The 21,058-nt window shown below is 45.2% G+C and overlaps 1 protein-coding gene across 2 annotated transcripts in view; it reads left to right on the top strand.

Moving 5' to 3' along the window:
• Positions 1–21,058, top strand: part of LRPPRC (leucine rich pentatricopeptide repeat containing) — a 163,134-nt gene that overhangs the window by 104,482 nt on the left and 37,594 nt on the right. For both annotated transcript variants that reach the window (XM_005296109.5, XM_065589551.1), the window contains 2 exons: positions 8,714–8,782; positions 9,103–9,193. In XM_005296109.5, the coding sequence (XP_005296166.2) occupies positions 8,714–8,782; positions 9,103–9,193 (160 nt within the window). The remainder of the gene's footprint in view (positions 1–8,713; positions 8,783–9,102; positions 9,194–21,058) is intronic.

The raw sequence follows: 21,058 nt of genomic DNA, 5'->3' as shown, positions 1-21,058 counted from the left end.
CATCACATCCAGGTGCAGAATTTGCCTCTCCTTCCCTGCCCTTACCTGGGAAGGCTGGGCTCTAATCCTTAAGAAGCACCTTGTGGAGGTTCCCATGGAATCATAGAATCATAGAATATCAGAGTTGGAAGGGACCTCAAGAGGTCATCTAGTCCAACCCCCTGCTCAAAGCAGGACCAATTCCCAGCTAAATCATCCCAGCCAGGGCTTTGTCAAGCCGGGCCTTAAAAACCTCCAAGGAAGGAGACTCCACCACCTCCCTAGGTAACGCATTCCAGTGTTTCACCACCCTCCTAGTGAAATAGTTTTTCCTGATATCCAACCTGGACCTCCCCCACTGCAACTTGAGACCATTGCTCCTTGTTCTGTCATCTGCCACCACTGAGAACAGCCGAGCTTCATCCTCTTTGGAACCCCCCTTCAGGTAGTTGAAGGCTGCTATCAAATCCCCCCCTCATTCTTCTCTTCTGGAGACTAAACAATCCCAGTTCCCTCAGCCTCTCCTCATAAGTCACGTGCTCCAGACCCCTAATCATTTTTGTTGCCCTCCGCTGGACTCTTTCCAATTTTTCCACATCCTTCTTGTAGTGTGGGGACCAAAACTGGACACAGTATTCCAGATGAGGCCTCACCAATGTCGAATAAAGGGGAACGATCACGTTCCTCGATCTGCTGGCAATGCCCCTACTTATACAGCCCAAAATGCCGTTAGCCTTCTTGGCAACAAGAGCACACTGCTGACTCATATCCAGCTTCTCGTCCACTGTGACCCCTAGGTCCTTTTCTGCAGAACTGCTACCTAGCCATTCGGTCTGTAGCAGTGCATGGGATTCTTCCGTCCTAAGTGCAGGACTCTGCACTTGTCCTTGTTGAACCTCATCAGGTTTTTTTCGGCCCAATCCTCTAATTTGTCTAGGTCCCTCTGTATCCGATCCCTACCCTTTAGTGTATCTACCACGCCTCCTAGTTTAGTGTCATCTGCAAACTTGCTGAGAGTGCAGTCCACACCATCCTCCAGATCATTAATAAAGATATTAAACAAAACCGGCCCCAGGACCGACCCTTGGGGCACTCCGCTTGAAACCGGCTGCCAACTAGACATGGAGCCATTGATCACTACCCGTTGAGCCCGACAATCTAGCCAGCTTTCTATCCACCTTACAGTCCATTCATCCAGTCCATACTTCTTTAACTTGGCGGCAAGAATACTAGGGAGCCGCAGTCGGATCCTGGCTGGGGAATGGGGGGGTTCATGAGCCAGAGCAGTCCAGGAATGCACCTCCTACCACAGAGTCCCATTCCGGACCTGCCAGAACCAGCACTATGGACCCTATGCTGGGGCCTAGCCATGAAACATGGAAGCATGCACATAAGGCAGTAAGTCTTCCTTCGGATTCAGGAAAGAGGCTGCACCATTTACAAGTTCTAGCCATGGAGCGGGGGGCATGTTCCAACGCTCCCAAGAGTGAGAAGAATCATAGAATTGTAGGACTGGAAGGAACCTCAAAAGGTCATCTAGTCCAGTCCCCTGCACTCATGGCAGGACTAAGTATTATCTAGACCAGTGGTTCCCAAACTTGTTCCGCTGCTTGTGCAGCAAAAGCCCCTGGCAGATCGGGCTGGTTTGCATACATGTCACGTCCGCAGGTTCGGATGATCGCGGCTCCCAGTGGCAGCGGATCGCTGCTCCAGGCCAATGGGAGCTGCTAGAAGTGGTGGCCAGTACGTCCCTTGGCCCACGCCGTTTCCCGCAGATCTAGACTATCCCTGACAGGTGTTTGTCTAACCTGCTCTGAAAAATCTCCAGTGATGGAGATTCCACAACCTCCCTAGGCAATTTATTCCAGTACTTAACAACCCTGAAATTAGGAAGTTTTTCTTTAATTTTTGGGGGGGGGCAAGTGTTACACTGACTCATATTTAGTTTGTGATCCACTATGACCCCCAGTTCCCTTTCTGAAGTAGTCCTTCCTAGACAGTCATTTCCCATTTTATGTGTGCGCAATTGATTGTTTGTACAGGCCTCCAGTTCCTCTGAGGATTCAGACACTATGCGTGCTGTTTCAGAGGTATGCCTACCAGAGGGTTTTGATGGCACTATCTTGCTCTACCCAGGAGGTGCAGGACAATTGGACCCATCTACTCGACATCTTGAATGCATCGGTACCGGCCAGAGTTGCCTTATTGATCAATGACGCCATTCTCCAACTGGCATGCACCGTATGGCATATCTTAACCATGTGCACCCCTACCCCAAAGGGAGCGGAAAGAGGTACTGTGTCCATCTCATGGGGTCTGAGTTTCTGTTCTCCCACCCTCTGCCTAATTCCTTGGTGATCCAGGCTGCTACGTAGATGGCCGGGCAACAGTCCATGCTCCACCCCCTCTAACAAGGAGGGCAAGAGGTTAGACCTGATGGATAGAAAGGTCTTTTCCTCGGCCAGCCTCCAGTTCCATATCTCGAACAACATAGTAATCATGGCCAAATATTTGACTTTTTGAACTATGGGCAGATGGCAGGTTTTGCAGATTAAACTACGTCAGAAAGATTGTATCTGCTTCCAGGCTATTTTGGAGGAGGTCAAGTTGGTCTCTAGGACCATACTTCAGGCTGCAGTTGATTACGCAAACAATGGCGACTGGAATCATCATGAGAGGAAATCCTGGTTACATTCCTCAGGCTTCCTTAGAGAGTTTCAGAGCACAACTGAAGAACTCCCTTATTTGATGAATCATACCTCTTCAACCAGAAGATGGATGATTTTTTACAGTCACTGAAGGACTCTAGATCCACCTTGTGATCCGGCACCGAAACGAAAAATGTTACCAACCACCACCTACACGCCGCTACTGAACTCCCCAATTGTACCACCAATGAGCCTACGAATCTCCACAGAAGCACCCGAAGATCCACAGGTCTTGTCCGCCCGGTCCTCCAGTGCAGCCCTCCACACAGCACATCTAATCTTTGCGTAAGCATTATTTCTGAGTGCATCCCAATACTCTTGTTGACCACTCCCTTTGAAGGCTGTATAAAACTTTCTACCATCATGGAGCGCGATAACAGAGAAGTGGGTTCTGGATGTTGTTCAACATGGCTATACAATCAAGTTTACGACACTACCTCCTCCCCCGTCCAGAGTTGGTTTCAGGAATCACTTTCACAGCAGTATTCTTACCCTAGAAGTAGACTCTCGTCTGCAGAGAGGAGCAATGGAACCAGTCCCTGCAGCCTTTCAGGGTACAAGGTTCTATTCCAGATATTTCCTGGTAACCAAGAAGAAAGGAGGATGCAGACTTGGATCTCTGACATCTCAAGTGTTCCATTCACAAATCAAAATTCTGCATGGTCATGCTTGCAGCCATCATTCCCTCTCTAGAAAAAGCCATGCGGTTTAAGGCTCTCAATATGCAGAATGCTTACTTCCATGTCGACATCCGCTCGACCACAGATGGTTCCTGAGGTTCACGGTGGGTCTGCGACACTTCCAGTACAGGACTCACCACTGCTCCACAAGTCTTCACAATTTTTTTTTTCTGTTATAGTGGCTTACCTCCAACAGCAAGGAGTCCTCATCTACCCTTACTTGGCCAACTGGATACTGGCAGCGCAATCCAGAAGGAAGCTCAGGAATCAACATCCCTGCTCCTTCTACTCCTCTCTTCCCTAGGGGTGAGTGTGAACATTGAAAAATCAATTTTTCACCCTACAAGGTCCCTGGAGTTCATCAGCACATGCATCAGTGCGGCCTCCAGATGTGCTTACCTGCTGAAAGAGACAACGGAGTCTACTGGACCTGGTTGCTTCGGTGACATCCAACCCCTCAGTCTCAGCCAGAACTGTTCTTTCCCTCCTCAGCCACAGGGCAGCATGTACGTATGTCACAGCGTTTGCTTGCCTGCGCTTCTGCTTCCTATAACTATGGCTGCAACCAACCCATGGACACCATTCTCACCATCCCACCAGAGATCATCACTTCCCTCCGATAGTGGACAGACCCATTCCAAGGCTGCTTCAGAATGCCCTTCCTCCCATCCTCACCGAGCATGTCAATCCTAACAGACTTGATGGCTGTGGAGCACATATGGGATATTGCATGATGCAAGGAACTTGGACCACTTGAGAAGCCAGATCAACATCCTGGAACTTTGGACAGTAGACAAGGCATGCCACGCGCTTTTGCTGTCCAACCATAGTGGAAGTCATACAGGGACCCATACTCCAAGAAGAAGAGGAAGTTACTTACCTTGTGGTAACTAAAGTTCTTCAAGATGTGTGGTCCCTATCTGTATTCCACTCACTTGCCCACCTGCTCTCCTTCCCCTCTGCTTTGGACCTTTACTGGCTTCACAGTAGAGAAGGAACTGGAGAGGCGGTTGGTTCAACTCTCCAGTTGGCAGAAAGGGGGGCTTGAACTGGGGGGCCTTCCACATCCCAGGTCAGTTTCCCAACCATTAAGCTAAAAGTTATCATAGAATCGTAGACGTATAGGACTGGAAGGGACCTCAGTAGGTCATCTGCCTTGAGTGCAGGGGACTGGACTAGGACTAAGTAATAACTAGACCATTTCTAACCGGTGTTTGTAGAACCTGTTCTTAAAAACCTCCCAGGATTCCACAATCTCCCTAGCCAATTTGTTCCAGTGCTTAACTAACCTGACAGAAAGTTTTCCTAGCGTCCAACCTAAACTTCCCTTGCTGCAATTTAAGCCCATTTAAATTGAGGTAGTCTCCCTCCCTCCCCGCTTCTTACAAAAATGGCATAGGTGCCTAATGCCAAGAGAGTGTTTGCAGCTGAGAATCCCAAGCAGTGGGAGGCACCTCTCTACAGCCAAGGCTTAAGTGCCTGTTTCCCTGAGAGGGTCTGACTTAGCATAAACCCCTCCCCATGACATCTCCCATTGATTAGTTTGGGTAAGAAGCTGCATGGTATACACTGGCTTTTGTGACTCCCTTTCTGAGCTGCTTATATCTCATGATTCACTGTACCTTTCACCTAGGTGCCTAACTCAGGCTTTGTGAATCCCAGTGATTTTCTAGGGACCTAAAAGTTGGACAACACTAAGCATCTCCTAAGTTCCTTTGTGAATCTAGCCCGTGCTATCTAAATGGCTTTCAGTTCCTATAAATGTCTTTGAGACTGTTCTTGCACCTTACCATGGCAATTAGCTTAACAAGAGAGCTTGAGGAGACCCCTTGACTTGAGTACTTTCAACCTAAACAAAGTTCGAGAGTCTCTCTACTTAAACTTTTTTTTTTTAATTGGCAGATTTCTAATAGCACAGCATCTTCTATAGCATATACAGAACTTTAAACATTCTTTTTATTTCAGACTTTTTACAGGGGTTTTTCTGCTCCCCTGACAAAATTTATAAGGGTCTTTCAGACAATCCCAAGAGGAACAATACCAAATATTCTCATTCCTCATATTCTGTGTATGTGCTACCTTCTGCCCCTTTGGTTTCACCTTTGCTCCTGCTGTTTGATAAACAATCTCTTAATAAGGCCTGGTGAAGAGCAGGCATGTAAAGTCCCTTCAGAATAATGTATGAGGGTTTGGTGGCATCATGTTAATTAATCAGACAAGAAGTGTGACTGAGCACTGAGAAAAAAGTCAAACTATCCACTAAATGCTGGAAATGCACTAAGTAAATTGAGAGACGAGAGAGATGTTTTATCTCTAATCTATGTTGTAGTAATCTTAGTTTTACTCCTGGGGGAATTCTGCACCACTGCGCATGCACGGAATTTATGTCCCCTGCAGATTTCTTTGCTTCCCTGCAGAAAAATGACTTTCTGGTGGGGAAGCAAAGGGAAGCCACGAGCGGTCATGTGACCCTCCCCAGAAGTATGTTTTGGGTGACCATGGCAGCCAGCAAACAGGTAATCCCTGTGGGGCAGCAGGCAGGACTGGGGAAGACCCGGCTGGTGGTTCCTACCCTGTGCCAGGCTCAGCTGCTAGTCCTGGGTGGGCTGGGGAAGACAGGACTTCCTCTTCCCCTGCATGGCATCCGGGGCTTGTTGAGACCCACCCCCAGATGTCTCCCCCAGCTGTAGGAAGCTCTGCAAACTCCTCTCGGTGCTTTCTGCACCCATCGCTCCTCTGGTGCAGGAGCAGGGATTGCTGTACAGGGAGCTGCTCCCCCGTCCACCCAACCCCCGTGCATCCAGACCCCCTCATACCCAGACCCTCCTGCCGAACTTCACCCTCCTCCTGCACCCAGAGCCTCCCCGATGAGCCCCACTCCCCCTGCACCTGGATCCCCACCCTACTGAGCCCCAACCAGCTACATCTGGATCCTCACCCTATTGAGCCCCACTCTCCCAGCATCTGGACCCCTCACTCTGCCAACCATACCCCTCGATGAGCTCTATCCCCCTCCTCTCCTCCCCCCCCCCGCTGATCACCTGGACCCCCCTGCAGAGTCCCATTACCATTGCATCCAGAATCCCCCAATGAGCCCCTGTGCAGCCTGATTGCACCCGGATCCCCCACGGAGCCACCCGTACCCAGATTGCCCCACACAGAACCCTCTCAACGCGCAACTGGATCCCCCCCATACTTTGATTCTGTTCTGAACTATTTCTGGTTCAAAATGACCCATTTTAAGACTGTAGAATCTTAAGCAGCTAGATTTTTAGCAAAGTCAGGAAATGTAAAGATTAATGAGGTGATAATTTATCACAGTATTGCACAAACTGAATATTTTATCCTATATAGTTTACAACTGTAAAAGGAATGTATTAAAGTAATTTACTAAAAAAATCATTAAAAATAAGACCTCAGTATGTGTAATGTCTGAATTAACACTGCTGTTGGAACCTTAAATTTTGTATTTCCTTACTTACAGTTTTAAGTGTGCAGCTTAGTGTTGCATTAATAAGTTTTCCCCCCTTTAATTGCTTTGTCTTTAAAAGGGGGGGAGGGAGATGAGGAAGAGAGACATTCAAAAGCTCTTCGGTTTTTGGAGTTGGTAAGCTGTTTGCTGTATAGCTTATACAGCTTGCAGAGCTTACGAAATTTACCAGAGGAACTTTGTCCTTGAACCATGTATTTCAGATTTAGTGTGTACATGTAGATTTGAGCAAATCTTCAGCAGAATGTTCTTGGTATGCAGTTTTTGAACACTTTCTTACTTTAAACCATCTTTTTTCCAGCCAAACAAGGGCAATAAAACCTCATTGAAAATTATGTCCCTACCAAGTTTCAAAATTTAGACATAGTTGCTGTACTCCAGTTCATTGTTCGAAAACAAAACACAAAAAAGTAGTTAGAATTTTTTTATATTTTTTTATATAGTCCCATAACTCAAAACAACTGAGAAGATTTGACTCAGACTTTAAAAAAAAAAAAAAAAAAAAAGAAAGGCGCCCCCTGAACTAAGTATAGAAAATCTCACCTGAAAAGGGAGAAGTGTTATCACATTATAAGGAAGTGAAAGCAGGGTTATAAAGTAAATTATTTTGCAACCTTAACTGTACCCTCAGTCACTGGTATTCTGTGATTCCATACCCACAGACTTCAGTCCTTATTACAGAATAGTACTGCAGAATCTCGGCTTTATTTTAAACAGTATATCTAGACCTTAAGATTTTGAAGAGGATCCTGAAAACATGAACCAGGTGTAAACTGATGCAGTGGTATCTTCCTCCTGAGTCTGTAGAGAGCCTGAAAAAATAGCTGTAAGATGAATTTGTTGTGGAATTTATGCTATCGTGTATGTGTCCTGAATAAAGTGGTTGCTACCTGCAACTGCTATAATGCACACTGGATTAAGCTTGTCTTCTGGTGAGAGTGTTGTAGCCGGGACAGAAGCTGGCACTAAAAACTAATGGAATATAGTAGGAAAATTTCTGGTACTAGATGTTGGTGGAGTAGGGATGTAAATAGATGCTGCAATTGGAAGAAAGAGTTGGAGTCCTGGTGTTTCAGTTAGTGAGTAATTGCTACTATTCTGGGTGACTATTTCATGAAGACAACAATTTGTGAACATTTGGCATACTTCTGAAGGAGTGAGAGATGACTGGTGTGTATTTGTAGTCCAAAATATGAGTATTTTGTAATGGGAAGGAATGAAATCAGCAGGGTGGTATGTTGTTTATGATGATCTATCAGAATATATAGCACTCTGGTAGTCTGTAGTTGTGTGGGTCTGTAGATTCACGTTGGGCGTGTGTTGAAAATGATGGCAGAAAAAGTAAAGTATTGCATGCTCAGAGTTTTCAGTTGCTTTTACTTACATTATGAACCTTTTTTCTTCAAATATCAAAAGCTCTTGACAATAAAAAATCAAGTCAGACTTGTGGTCTTTGAAACAAACCATTCTTGAACTATGATATTTTTAAAAAAAAATGCATTCTTGTTTCAAAATGTCACTTTTTCACTATTACCTATCCGAATGGCTCAACTAATGTCTGAGACTTTAACAAAAATCCCGTTCAGTCAGAGAACCAGCATAGCAATTTTCAGTCCAAAAGTACAGTTGAATTGAAAATATATTTAGAATGAAACATGGTTATTGTTTCTGCAGCGTCACCAATACAACCTTTGCATTTAAGTCACTTAGGATAAATGTTTAGAATTGTGAGAAGTCATCTTTGAATCAACCATAAAATACTTCATTATGACAACATATAATTACTTTTACATTTTAAGAAAATACTTTGGCTAAGTAAACTGACATTTTTGTTTGTGCGGAAATCTATTTTGCAGACACCAGGCTTGAGAGCTCGTCCTGGGAGGCTGCAGTGGTTTGCTGAGAAGTGTATTGCAACTAAACAGGTACATCTATTGCATCATGTCTCCTGTCTGTTTGTGATTAATACTTTAATGGTAATACACAAATAAGTTTTGAAGTATTTCATGCATATCACAATTTACATAAACAGTAATGATGTAAATTGATACTTTATATTTAGTGAAAAATTATATGCAGTCTTATATTTACATTTCCAAATTTTTGGACTGAACGTGTGTGTATATACATATTTGTGAGCTGCATATGTGATTATACATATAAAAATTAAATTAAGCCATAGTCTGATATACAGATACTTTATGTTATAACTTTTTTTCTTGTTCCCCCCCCCCCCCCCCAAAAGATGGAAACTTTAGAAAATATGGTGGAAATGACTCAAAAACTATTTGAGTGTGATAGAGATCATATGTACTACTACCTCCTAAAATTATACAGTAAGTTAACTGAAAATCTTTTCTTTTGCTCTATTAGAAACTGTTATTCCAGTGATAACTTTGTGGGAATTTTAATTTTATTAATAGTATTTGAAAAAGCCTTAAACTGTGTAATGGGAACAGAATGTAAGTTTTTGAACTGGTTTTGGATTTTATATTAACCAATTAAAACTATATTTCTCAAAAGGGCCGTTCTCAGTGTTGATAGTAATGATGTGTAGCACAGCTCTTGATAGGAACTTTCTGACTTAGGTTTGCTTTGCTATCTACCAATTCTGTTTAGGCTACTCAGACAATAAACTCCACATTTTTGCTATGAATTCCTTCTCTGCAACCCAGAAACTTTTCCTTTGATTCATAACATGATCTTTTGTCACAGATCATGGAGAGATTTTTTCCTGGCTTGTGAGGTGGCCTGAAAAGTGCCCTTTGTCCCTACTTTCACTGAACCATTTGAGCTTTGTCAGCTCATCCAAAGAAAATACCAATGTTGCCATGTTTCAAAACTCTTATTCTACTTCATTTGTCTGAAGTTACATCCATAGTTGTAGCCAAATATAGAACCGATAAAAGTTTTAACCTTGTTGGCTTTTACATTTTTCAATTTATTCCATTTTTATAAATCAAGTAAAATACTTGAGAAACGCCTTAGGTTTTATTTATCATGGATTCCATGTATTTGTAACATGCTCCAAAGTTTTACCAATAACTTGTTTGTTGCTGTGGCCGTGATTTGTGCTTTTGGATGAGTGTTTTGTTTTGTGGAGGGTTTTTTGGGTGGGAGGGAAGGGAAAATGGTTTAAAATACAGAATTAGTTATGTGATCGCTCTAACCACTTAATTTTGGGGTCACTTTCTGTAGCAGAGATTAGATTCCCATTTTCTTTATATTTCACAGCATTAATAAAAATTAGCCACAAATATGTAGACTGCCTGCAAGCAATTATAACTGGGTGAGATCCCTTCCACTCACATAAAGCTGGTTCAGGCTCTGTATGGGTGTGTTGGGGAGGGATAAAATACAACTCTCTACTGCAACCCAGGGCTAGGGTTGCTGCAGAAACCTGCCTGCCAGTGATTTCTAGCCATGATCTGTAACAGCCATTGCACTCCCGCTGTAACTGTTGCTGAGTTTACTGTGTCCACTGGATCTGCAGACCCTATGTTACTCCACATTCATGCCCAACTATGTGGGATCAGCCTGGAGACCATTTCCATAACACACAAGAGTGTAGAGCCACTCCACCAGCATAGCCTCCACGCAGTAGCTATGTAGGGCTTTAGTGGTATAGAAGGCCTCGTACTGACCCTCCGTCCCATGAGTAAATTTCATCCAGTGTGATTGGCCTGTATACCAGTTGGTCAATTTACTACCTTTCGGTTTTAAAATAATTTGAAGAGGGAAAACCCCTGCTAATTTCTGTTGCAATTCTTTGTAGTTGGCATTGATATGAAGATTCTGTAGCTAGATTTGTTTGGTTGAAAGATTATAAAAATTTCCATTTTCCCCTAATCAGTCTGTGCATAATTGGTATTTGTCTCGTGGTCTCTGAGCAGGATTTTTAAATAGATGGTCCCTTTCCCCATAATTACATAGCCCAAAACCCTATCCCATAAATCCAGAAATCTTTAGTCTGACTTTTCAATATAATTTGTAGTGGCTTTTTTCTGTCTACAAAGGGGTTGAAAATGTGATCATTTGCCAAATAACTTTTTTAATCTTCTGTTGGAATTTTTAAGTATGCCAGTAATAGCCCAACCCCATTTGTAATCCACTAGAGATTATATTGACTAGCATTGTATTGGAAACCTTTTTCGGGAGGTGTGAAACTTTTTGCTGAATCGGGTGTTTCTGCTGGCAATATCAGATCTCTGAAACAGACAGTTTTTTAATTTTCTCCCCTGCTTCTCCTCTCCCCATTTTTCAGGACGTTTAACTAAAAATAACCTTTTTATAAGATAGGAAGAAATTTGATTAATGTGACAATTAAACTGAGTATCAGTAGAGAAATTCCATTATATAAGGTGATTACTACATTGTCTGCAAAATGTTATGGAAAGTTCTGAGTCAACCTTCAGGAAAGAAAGCATTTTTCCTCATCATCAGTGACTCAAAATGCCCTCCTAACATCTTTCATAAACTTCCAGGTACCTGTACAACTGTTCTATACACACTGGCTGTGATTTGCATTCATTAAAGTCAATACTTCTCTGGCCACATAAGAGCATTATCATATTTTTATTTAGTTTGTGTTTTGTAATGGTGGGTCACCAGAGACTATAGCATACATGTGTAGTTTTGATACTTGGATGGTCAGTTAATAGTCATTTTGATAGTAGAGAAAAAGATTTACAAACTTGTAAAGTTAGCGAAGTCACATTATATTGTAGATGTTGTAAAGGCGTGGGACTCACCCCTGCGGCGCCTCCTGCTGGTTGTCTCTAGGAATTAGCTCGTCCAGCTTCCGGCGCACCCTCTGCAGGCCGTTGTCCTGCTGCCGCTGGCCCCCATGTCCCTCCCAGGACCCAGTGCCCCTTGTCTTTGGGGGCTGCCCCCTGGCAATATTCCCACAGTCTCAGGGTCTCCCCACCTAGGGGAACCCCCCAACCCTTTATCCCTGCCTTGCCTCAGTCCTGGGCTACTGCCAGTCACCAACTAGCCCCCGTTCCCTGGGGCAGACTGCAGTATAAGCCACTCATCACTGGCAAGGAGGGTTTGGACCTGCTGCCTCTGCCTTCCCGTGGGCTGCCCTCTGCAACCCCCAGTACCCGTTGGCCTTCTGCTAGGCTGGAGCCTCCCCAGCTCCTCTACTTTTCCCCAGACCTGGTCCACTCAGGTACTCTGCCCAGGTCCCTGCAGCCAGGTCCGTCTCCCTCTACAGCTAGAGAGAGACTGCTGAGTTCCTGGCTCCCAGCCTCTTATATAGGGCCAGCTGAGGCCTGATTGGGGCGTGGCCCAGCTGCGGCTGCTTCCCCAATCAGCCTATTAGCTGTTTTCCCTGCTACAGCCCTCTCCCAGGGCTGTTCTAAGCCCTTCAGAGCAGGAGCGGGGTAACCACCCTGCTACAATGTACTTGCTACAACTGTTGTAAGATGTATGTATAATTTCTTAATAATTTGCTCTGAAATAACAGATTTTCAGGAATGATTTATCTTAACGTTGATTTTGCTATTCTGTGCAGGAAAGATTATCATTGCCAGAAATTATACCATATATTTTAAAAAATGCTGCGTATTCTGGTTACCTGGAAGCTTTGGGTACCTGTTTTTCATGTTCTAGAGATTAGATACTGAACAATGTGTTTGTATCAGAACATTAGAAAGTATTATAAAAATCAGCAAAAAACTTCAGGAAAGGTCAAATAAAATCTGTTGGCATGGATATTTATCAAGAAAGCTTTACAATACTTAGTTCTAATTGTGCAAGGGAAAACTTATCATTAAAGCCTGAAGTTGTATGACACATTGTTTAACAAATGTGCAGGGTTCCCCCCCCCCCCCCCCCCACAAAATGTAAGCTACATCTTAACAATTCCATATGCCAAGGAATATTTAGCCCAGAGCAATCCACTAACTTCAAAGCACAAACATCTGAGAAGATAACCAAAATATATCCTTTTATTATTAGAACTAGAGATGGTGAGTTATTACTCGGATTAAGTAGTGCTCTTTCTGCAAACTATTAGAAAACTGCCTTTTTACATCATAGAGCAAGAAGGTAGGATGTTTCCTGTCCTGATTAAACTTCCTACAAGCAGAAGAGATGAATACAACAAAAAATGGCTAAAAGCCTATTGTACATCTTTCCTTCATGCCTTTAATACTTTTCATTTTCTCGTATCAGAGGGGTAGCCGTGTTAGTCTGAATCTGTAAAAAGCAACAGAGGGTCCTGTGGCACCTTTGAGACTAACAGAAGTATTGGGAGCATAAGCTTTCGTGGGTAAGAACCTCACTTCTTCAGCTGCAAGTCATTTTCATTTTCTCAGCAGCCTCAAAAAGCTTTAAAACCAAGCTATATGTGTATCTCCATTCTGGCTTTATAAATACTGATTCACCATAATAAAACAACTGGGCCTAAAATATAATCTTGTTTCACCAGGAGGTAGTCCTTCTACTTCCGAACAACAGTCCCCTCCAACAGTTACTCGGTCTGACAGCATGTCTGCTGAGAGTAGAAATCTAAACAGATATAATTTATCAAACTCTGCCACACAAATTCTTCAGTCTGCAAGAAAAGTCGCAACAAATTCCATCTACTCAAATAAATGGAAAAGGTTTGCAGCTTTCTGTCACCATAAAAGACAAAAAACATGCACTTGCCTGCTTTCAACCATTTAAGACCAAGTATCAAAACTGTTCCACACAGGAGTATGATTGAGAGTTCTCATGAAATACATAGGCAATAATTCTGTATCTGCTTTCAAATTTTAGGCAGAGCAAAATTAGTAGCCCTCAATCGAATCTAAAATGTTATCCTGGGTATAAAAAACTGACCCATAATTCTGTAGAACCAAGACATTACAAAGCTGTTAGATGTTTAATAAATCTTCTTTTATCTGAACTTCTGAAATAATCTAGCCCATAAAATTTATCTTCAGTTTTTGACAATTTCAGATAACAAATATCATGTGTATGTGAGACATTCAAAATCAAAGATGCTTTTGCCACTGAGTAAATCCCTCTCTTGGTTCATAAAACTATATCGCCTTTATTGGGAGATGAGCGTTGCTTGGAACCATGAGCTCACCAGAAGTTGATCCTGAAGAAGGAATCTGTTCTAACTTGTGTTGCTCAAGCTGAGACACCGCAGAGAGTTCTAGGGCATCTGCCTCAGGTTGTATATCCTGGAAAAATGCATGCAGGTTACCTTTTATCCAGAAGGAGGGGATCAATCTAAAACCACACCAGATCCTGGTCAAATACTCCTCTTTGAACGTCCCTACCAATTGGCAGGTGACCCCAAAGACTGACATTGACAAGAAGTTGGCATCAGGAAGTTGACTCTGTCTCTGAAGACTAGTACTGCCTCTCCCCAGATGTGAGGAAAATGGCACAAAGAGGCAGACATGACCTGTCTTTGTGGGAGAATTAGACATCCACCTTCCAGGGAGAAAACCACTCAGAGGCTAGCTATGCTGGATTGGCCTCAAGTTTGGTGCTGAAGAAACAAGGTTTCGCACCAGCCTTGATGTTGGCTGTAGTGCTGGTGTCCATGTGGCACCATCTACAGAATTGCTTATGGTACCTAATGTTTCTTCAATGGAGGAGTCTACCAAGGATGTCATTGGGGGGATACAGAGACCTTTTTTGACACTGGTGCATGCTTCCAGCCCAGCAACAAGATTCCCATAGATGTAAGTTCTGTCCCTTGATGAGGTCTATTCATCATCTTTTTCACCAGGGTATACCTTCTCACTGATGTACAGCAGGGAGCCTTCTCCCCTGTGATCAGAAGGCAACCCTGCAGAGCAGACCAGAGGCAGACCATCACATGGATAGTGGTGAATTGGCCAACCCCAGCAAATCCAACAATATCAGTATCGTGTGCCACCGTGACCCTACTGGAGTTATTGGGGTACACCATCTCACATCTCCATGAGCCAGTCGCATTACCACTATGCTAGGAAGCAGTCATTTGTGCTATCTTTAGCCAGACCTCCAACACATGACGGTGAGGAGCAGGAACAGAGAGGTGAGGAGGAAAGGGCACCAGAAAAGGAGCCCATCACCACATCTCTTCCTATCTCTTCAGCTTTGATACCTTTGCCTGATGACTTCAGTGCATTCCAAGAGCTGTTTACCAAAATTGCTTGTTACAATTTCTGTTCTTCAAATAATGTCCCTCTTTGGTGCTCTACTTCAGGTGCATATGTGCTTCTCAAGCACTTGAGCAGAGATTTTCCATTAGTTAGGGTCTGGTCAGCACATGCATGCACGCTATACAACCTTGTGCTGAGGTCTGAGAGTATATAGGGCGCTCCTCAGTTCCTTCTGTACTGCCTCATCCTGAGATGGAGCTCTAGTATGTCCATCTGATGTGTGCTTCAACATGTGTTGCAGTTTAGTTAGTGTAGTATTATTTGTTGTTTAGTATAGAATTAGTTAGCTTGGGAAATTCCAGTTTTTTCCTCTCCCAAGGACTATATTTAGCCTGGCAGGGCATGCCTAGCTCTTCAGGTTTCAAACACGGTCTTTTTTTGTTGGAGGTGACGGCCACCATAAGTGTATCCATTGCATGGGAAAGTCCCATATCTCCCAAAAGAGTAATTTTTGCCTGACTCTAAAATCTAGAACTCAGAAGAATCAAGAGATCAAATTGAAGCTGCTGCTGATGGAGTGCTCCCTTTGACCTGCTTCTGAGTCAGGTCAGGGAGATTCCCCTCCCCCCCCCCCCCCCCCCAACATCTGGCTCAGGACAGATCCGGTGACCCTTCAGCTAAGGTCACGCCTAAGAAGGGGAAGATCTTGGAGGACTCAGGGAAGGCTCTGAAGAAGAGAAGCTGTCTTCCACCACAAGGAGACAACTCTCGAGCAGTCCTGAACTCCTGCTAGTTTTTGACTTGGTACCATGGAGGCAAGACTCTTCCTCTGGTACCAATGGAGCAGGGAGATCCTAAAGCACTTTGGAGAAACAGCGGTGGCAGAGCCCTGGTACCATCCACCTCCAGATCGACACCATCCATGTCAAACTCACCAATGGTACCTTGCCTGTCGGCTCCATCAGTACTGACAAAATCAAAGCAAACACTTCAGTCCCAGTGCCTATGCACTCCAAACCAATGGTACCGCCCAAGTCAACTGCAGTGTAGGTACCAATCCACTTCATACTGTAGGAATTCCATTACTCCAGGGACTTGTTAGTGTGAAATGAGCCAGAGTCTGCTTATAGGAACCGAATGATCCTCTGATACCAGGAATCTGCTCTCTGGATTACCGTTGTAGAATTCTCCGCCCTTTTCTACTGGGGCACCTGCACTGGGGGACGTTGAGGCAGAGTCTCCTCCTTATCAGTCTGGGGTTCCCCTCCTCATCATTACAGAAACCCATACTTTGTCAAAGACCCATAGCCATGTCAGGGATGGTGGGATCAGTCCTGGGTGCTACCCCTTGTCCTGTATGTATGTGCTTCCCCAGTGGCCATACTGAGATCCTTGTGCAGCGTATTGGGAGCAATTTGCCAGACCTCCCTCTCCATTACATCAGGAAACTAGGGGGTTACAGTCTCCTCCACCAAACCCCCAACATGAGGAGACTTTTGAGGAAAAAGAGACTAGGGCGGACAAAGAGGCTACCCCTCAAACCTCTAATTCATCTGCGAATGAAGCAATCATGCCTCCTCCACTACCATCGATGGCTGATAACTTTTGTCATTTCCACGACCATGTGAATGGGATGGCGGATGCTCTCCAGATAATTTTTGAGGAGTTTAAAGACTCAAATCACAAGCTTCTGGACATTTTGTAGCTGGCAACACCTACCCGGTTTGCCCTACCCATTAATGAAGTATTTCTGGAGGCTTTTTAGCGAACTCCTGCCACCATACTGCCAACTTGTAAACTGGCAGATAAGAATTATTATACTGTCCCCCAGTGACTCAGAATTTTTCTTTTCCCATCCCTTTCCTAATTCCCTGATGGTAGATGCTGCAAATGAGGAAGGTAGATAGCATTGCTTCAGGTGTACTACCAGGAAGCAAGGACCAGAAAAGTTTAGACCTTTTTGTATGAAAGTCCTGCTAATTGGCAACCCTCCATTTTCAGATCACAAACTATCAGGTGATCATGGCCAAGTATGACTACACAAATTACAAGTTTGCATCTTTTATTGAACATCTTCCACAGAAGCATAGAGAACAATTCCAGGCATTATTTAGGATGGTCAGTTATTAGCCGGAACCTCTCTGCAGGATCTGTAAGGGGTCAAAGCCCTGTACCAAGAAGAGCAGGGATCAAAGACTCTATTCCTTCTTGGGGGATGCAGAGCTGCTCCCATATCAGAGCTGAGCCATGCAGACTCAGCACTGAGCCCCTCAACATTGGTGAGAAGTGCTCTGGCCTCTCTGAGGGACAGACAGCGATGTGATGCCTGTCATTTCTAGCACCGAGGAAGGACTCTTCTTCTGCGTCCCAGGACTCTTGGCACCGTTAAGCATTTCTGGTACAGAGGAGGTCCACGCCTCAGCAGGACTCTTGTCACCGGTGCCGAGGAAGAAGCAGTGGAAACTGGCTGGGCACTCACCAACTATGAGGTCCGCTGCTCACAGGGAAGCCAGAGTGTGTGACCCATGCCGGGCCAATCAGATTCAACAGTTGCCAGCATAATACCGTTCACTCTGGCCCTGGGAAGGGACCCGTTGAGTCTGGTACTGTTGGACTCTCCTTGACACTACCATCTATGCTAGAGACATTCGAGGTAGCAAGGGAGCTACTATCGTTCCCAGTATCTCCATCCCCAGGTGCCAACTGGCACCAAAGGCAAGAGCTCCTGCAGCACCAAGGTCTCAGGTGCTGTCAAAAGGGAAACCAGCGATTGATGGCACAGAGCCAATTGCCTTCCTCCCAGCAACACTTTCCAGCACCAGTAGGTACTGCTCTACAGTGGTCACCAAGGAGCGACTTCTCTCAGTTGGACTCCAAGGCAGAGTCTTCTGCTTCCCACAGGAGCCGGCATCAATCCGACCGCTGTTACCCAGTGGCTGACATAAACCAAGAGTTCCCACCAATGGCCTGGCCAGCAAAGTGGTAAATGCCAGTGCAGTGGCTCTTTTAGAACCCCTGGGCATTTCAGTCAGTCCAGGAGTCACAGTTGAGATTGTACTCTGTTGTTTTGGAGTGTAGAGCTCCCCCACCACCTTCCTCAGTGCAGAAACCTCAAGCTGGTACCAAGCGTAGCACCAAACCCTAGGACCTGGTACCACAGGATCCTTCCAGGGCTGAGGGAGAAGAACAAGGCCCTGTACACATGCAGGCATCTTCATCTTCCTCACCTGATGAGACTGTAGCAGGGACATCGGTTGCACCCTTTCAGGACAATTACAGGGCTCATCAGGAGCTTCTCAGAAGTGTTGCTCAAAGCCTGGGGGTTCAGGCAAAGGAAATATCTGAATCCTCTCATGCTTTGGTGGACATCTTGACCTCTTCTGGTCCGTCACGAGTGGCATTGCCCCTGAATGATGCCCTTCTAGAACCCATTAAGGCCCTCAGGCAGACTCCAGCCTCACTATAACTCTCCTCTAAGAGGATGGAGAAAAAGTACTTTGTCCCTACAAAAGGGTTTGACTTTTTATATACCCATCCTCTGCTGGGGTCGCTAGTGGTGTCAGTGGCCAACAAACAGAGGAGACGAGGACATCAAGGACTCCCCCCAAGTCCCCAGGCCAAAAATGCCAAAAAGTTGATTCTCTTTGGCAGGAAGGTATATTCTACCGGGGGAGACGGGGCTCCAACTCAAGATCACTAACCAATGGGTGCTTCTGAGCTGCTGCTATGACTTCAACTCTTGGGGGCATGATGTCCAGTTTCAAAGAGTTGTTGCCACAGGCATCCAGGGTCAAATTCTCAGCTCTAGTCAAGGAAGGGAGAGTGGTGGCAAAAGCATCTCTTCAGGCAGCCTTGGACGTAGCGGACTCTGCGGCTCAAACCATGGCTTCCACTGTGGTCATGAGAAGAAGCGCATGTCTTCAGGCCTTGGGCCTCCCCTACAAGGTTCGGCAGACTATCCAGGACCTCCCTTTTGAGGACACATTGCTCTTTTCAGAGCAAACAGATGCAAATCTCCACAGCTTAAATGACTCTAGGGCAGTGGTGGGCAACCTGCGGCCCATCAGGGTAATCTGCTCACAGGCTGCCAGACAGTGTGTTTACATTTGCATGGCTGGCCGCAGCTCCCAGTGGCCATGGTTCACCGTTCATGGCCAATGGGAGCTGCGGGAAGCGGCGCAGGTCGCAGGGACTTGCTGACCGCCGCTTCCCACAGCTCCCATTGGCCGGGAACGGCAAACCGCAGCCACTGGGAGCTGCAGCCGGCCGTGCAAATGTAAACGAACTGTCTGGCAGCCCTCCAGTGGATTACCCTGGTGGGCCACATGCAGCCCGCAGGTTGCCCGCCACTGCTCGAGGGCCACTCTAAAATCCCTTGGGTTCCACATCCCGGTTCCTATAAGAAAGTATTTTAAGCCCCAACCATTGCCCTGTTTCTACCAGCCTCAGTCAAGGTAGGACTACAGTAAGAGGCGGGGCAGAAGCTATAAGAGGCCTCATCCCCAGTCCTCATTGGCCCCAGGCCTGGCCCTGCCAGACAAGCGTTGGGTTCTAAACAAACCTTTTGAGGGTACACTTGAGGATGGCATACCAGGCCAGTGTCTGGATCCACCTTCCCCAATTAATGTGGACCAGTTATCACACTTCTGTTGAATATGGGCCCATACCACCTCAGACCGCGGGTGCTACACACACCATAGGCCTGGGATACACCCTGCCATTCAGTTCTTCCCCTCCTTCCCTTGCTCCCGCCCGGGACTCTTCTCACAAGCAACTTCTAATCAAGGAGGTGCAAACACTCCTGCAAGTGGGAGCAGTAGAGGAGGTTCCTCCGGAGCTAGGGGGCAGGGGTTCAACTCCTGCTATTGCCTAATCCCAAAGGCCAGTGGTGGTTGTGACGGGTTGGATCACAGAACTCCCCTTGGAAGTCACCACCTAATGTGCCAAGACTACTTCTGCCCCTGCTTTCCTGTCCCGTCAATTTAGGACTTCAGTGCCCTGCCTGGTTTGAGCCAGCCTGCTGCAAACCCAGACCCAGGTTTGAATCACGTCCCCTAACCGCTGCAGGCTTACCTGAAAGCAGCTAACAGAAGTGTTGTCTTTAACACTCAGATGCCCAACTCCCAATGGGGTCTAAACCCAAATAAAGCCGTTTTTAAAGCTTATACAGGGTAAATGCATAAATTGTTCGCCCTCTATAACACTCATAGAGAGAGATACACAGCTGTTTGTCCACCCAGGTATTAACACATACTCTGAGTTAATTAATAAGTAAAAAGTGATTTTATTAAATACAGAAAGTAGGATTTAAGTGGTTCCAAGTAGTAACAGACAGAACAACGTAAGTCACCAAGCAAAATAAAATAAAACACGCAAATCTGTCTAATCAAACTGAATACAGATAATCTCACCCTTAGAGATGGTTCAGTAAGATTTTCCTCAGACTGGATACCTTCCAGGCCTGGGCACAATTCTTTCCCCTAGTACAGCTCTTGTTCCAGCTCAGGTGGTCGCTAGGGGATTCTTCATGATGGCTCCTCCCCCTTTGTTCTGTTCCACCTATTTATATATCTTTTGCAAAAGGCAGGAATCCTTTGTCCCTCTCTGGGTTCCCACCCCCTCCTTCTCCGTGGAAAGACACCAGGTTAAAGATGGATTCCAGTTCAGGTGACATTATCACATGTCACTGCAAGACTTCATTACCCACTTGCCAGCACACACATATACAGGGAGACTTACAGGTAAAACAGAGCGATCTGCAGTCAATTCTCCTGGTTAATGGGAATTATCAAAATTCCAAACCACCATTAATGGTCCACATTTTGCATAATTACAATAGGCCCTCAGAGTTATATTTCAAATTTCTAGTTTCAGATACAAGAGTGGTCCATTTATACAAATTGGATGATCACACTCAGTAGATTATAAGCTTTGTAATGATACCTTACAAGAGACCTTTTGCATGAAGCATATTCCAGTTACATTATATTCATTCATTAGCATATTTTTATAAAATCATACAGACTGCAAGGTCACAGTGGTCTCAGACCCATCCTGGACCTGCGAAACCTCAGATTCATGAAGAAGCTGAAGTTCCACATGGTC

Source organism: Chrysemys picta, chromosome 3, assembly GCF_011386835.1.
Source record: "Chrysemys picta bellii isolate R12L10 chromosome 3, ASM1138683v2, whole genome shotgun sequence".
Taxonomy (NCBI): Eukaryota; Metazoa; Chordata; order Testudines; family Emydidae; genus Chrysemys; species Chrysemys picta.
This window is presented reverse-complemented; position numbering and strand designations above follow the sequence as displayed.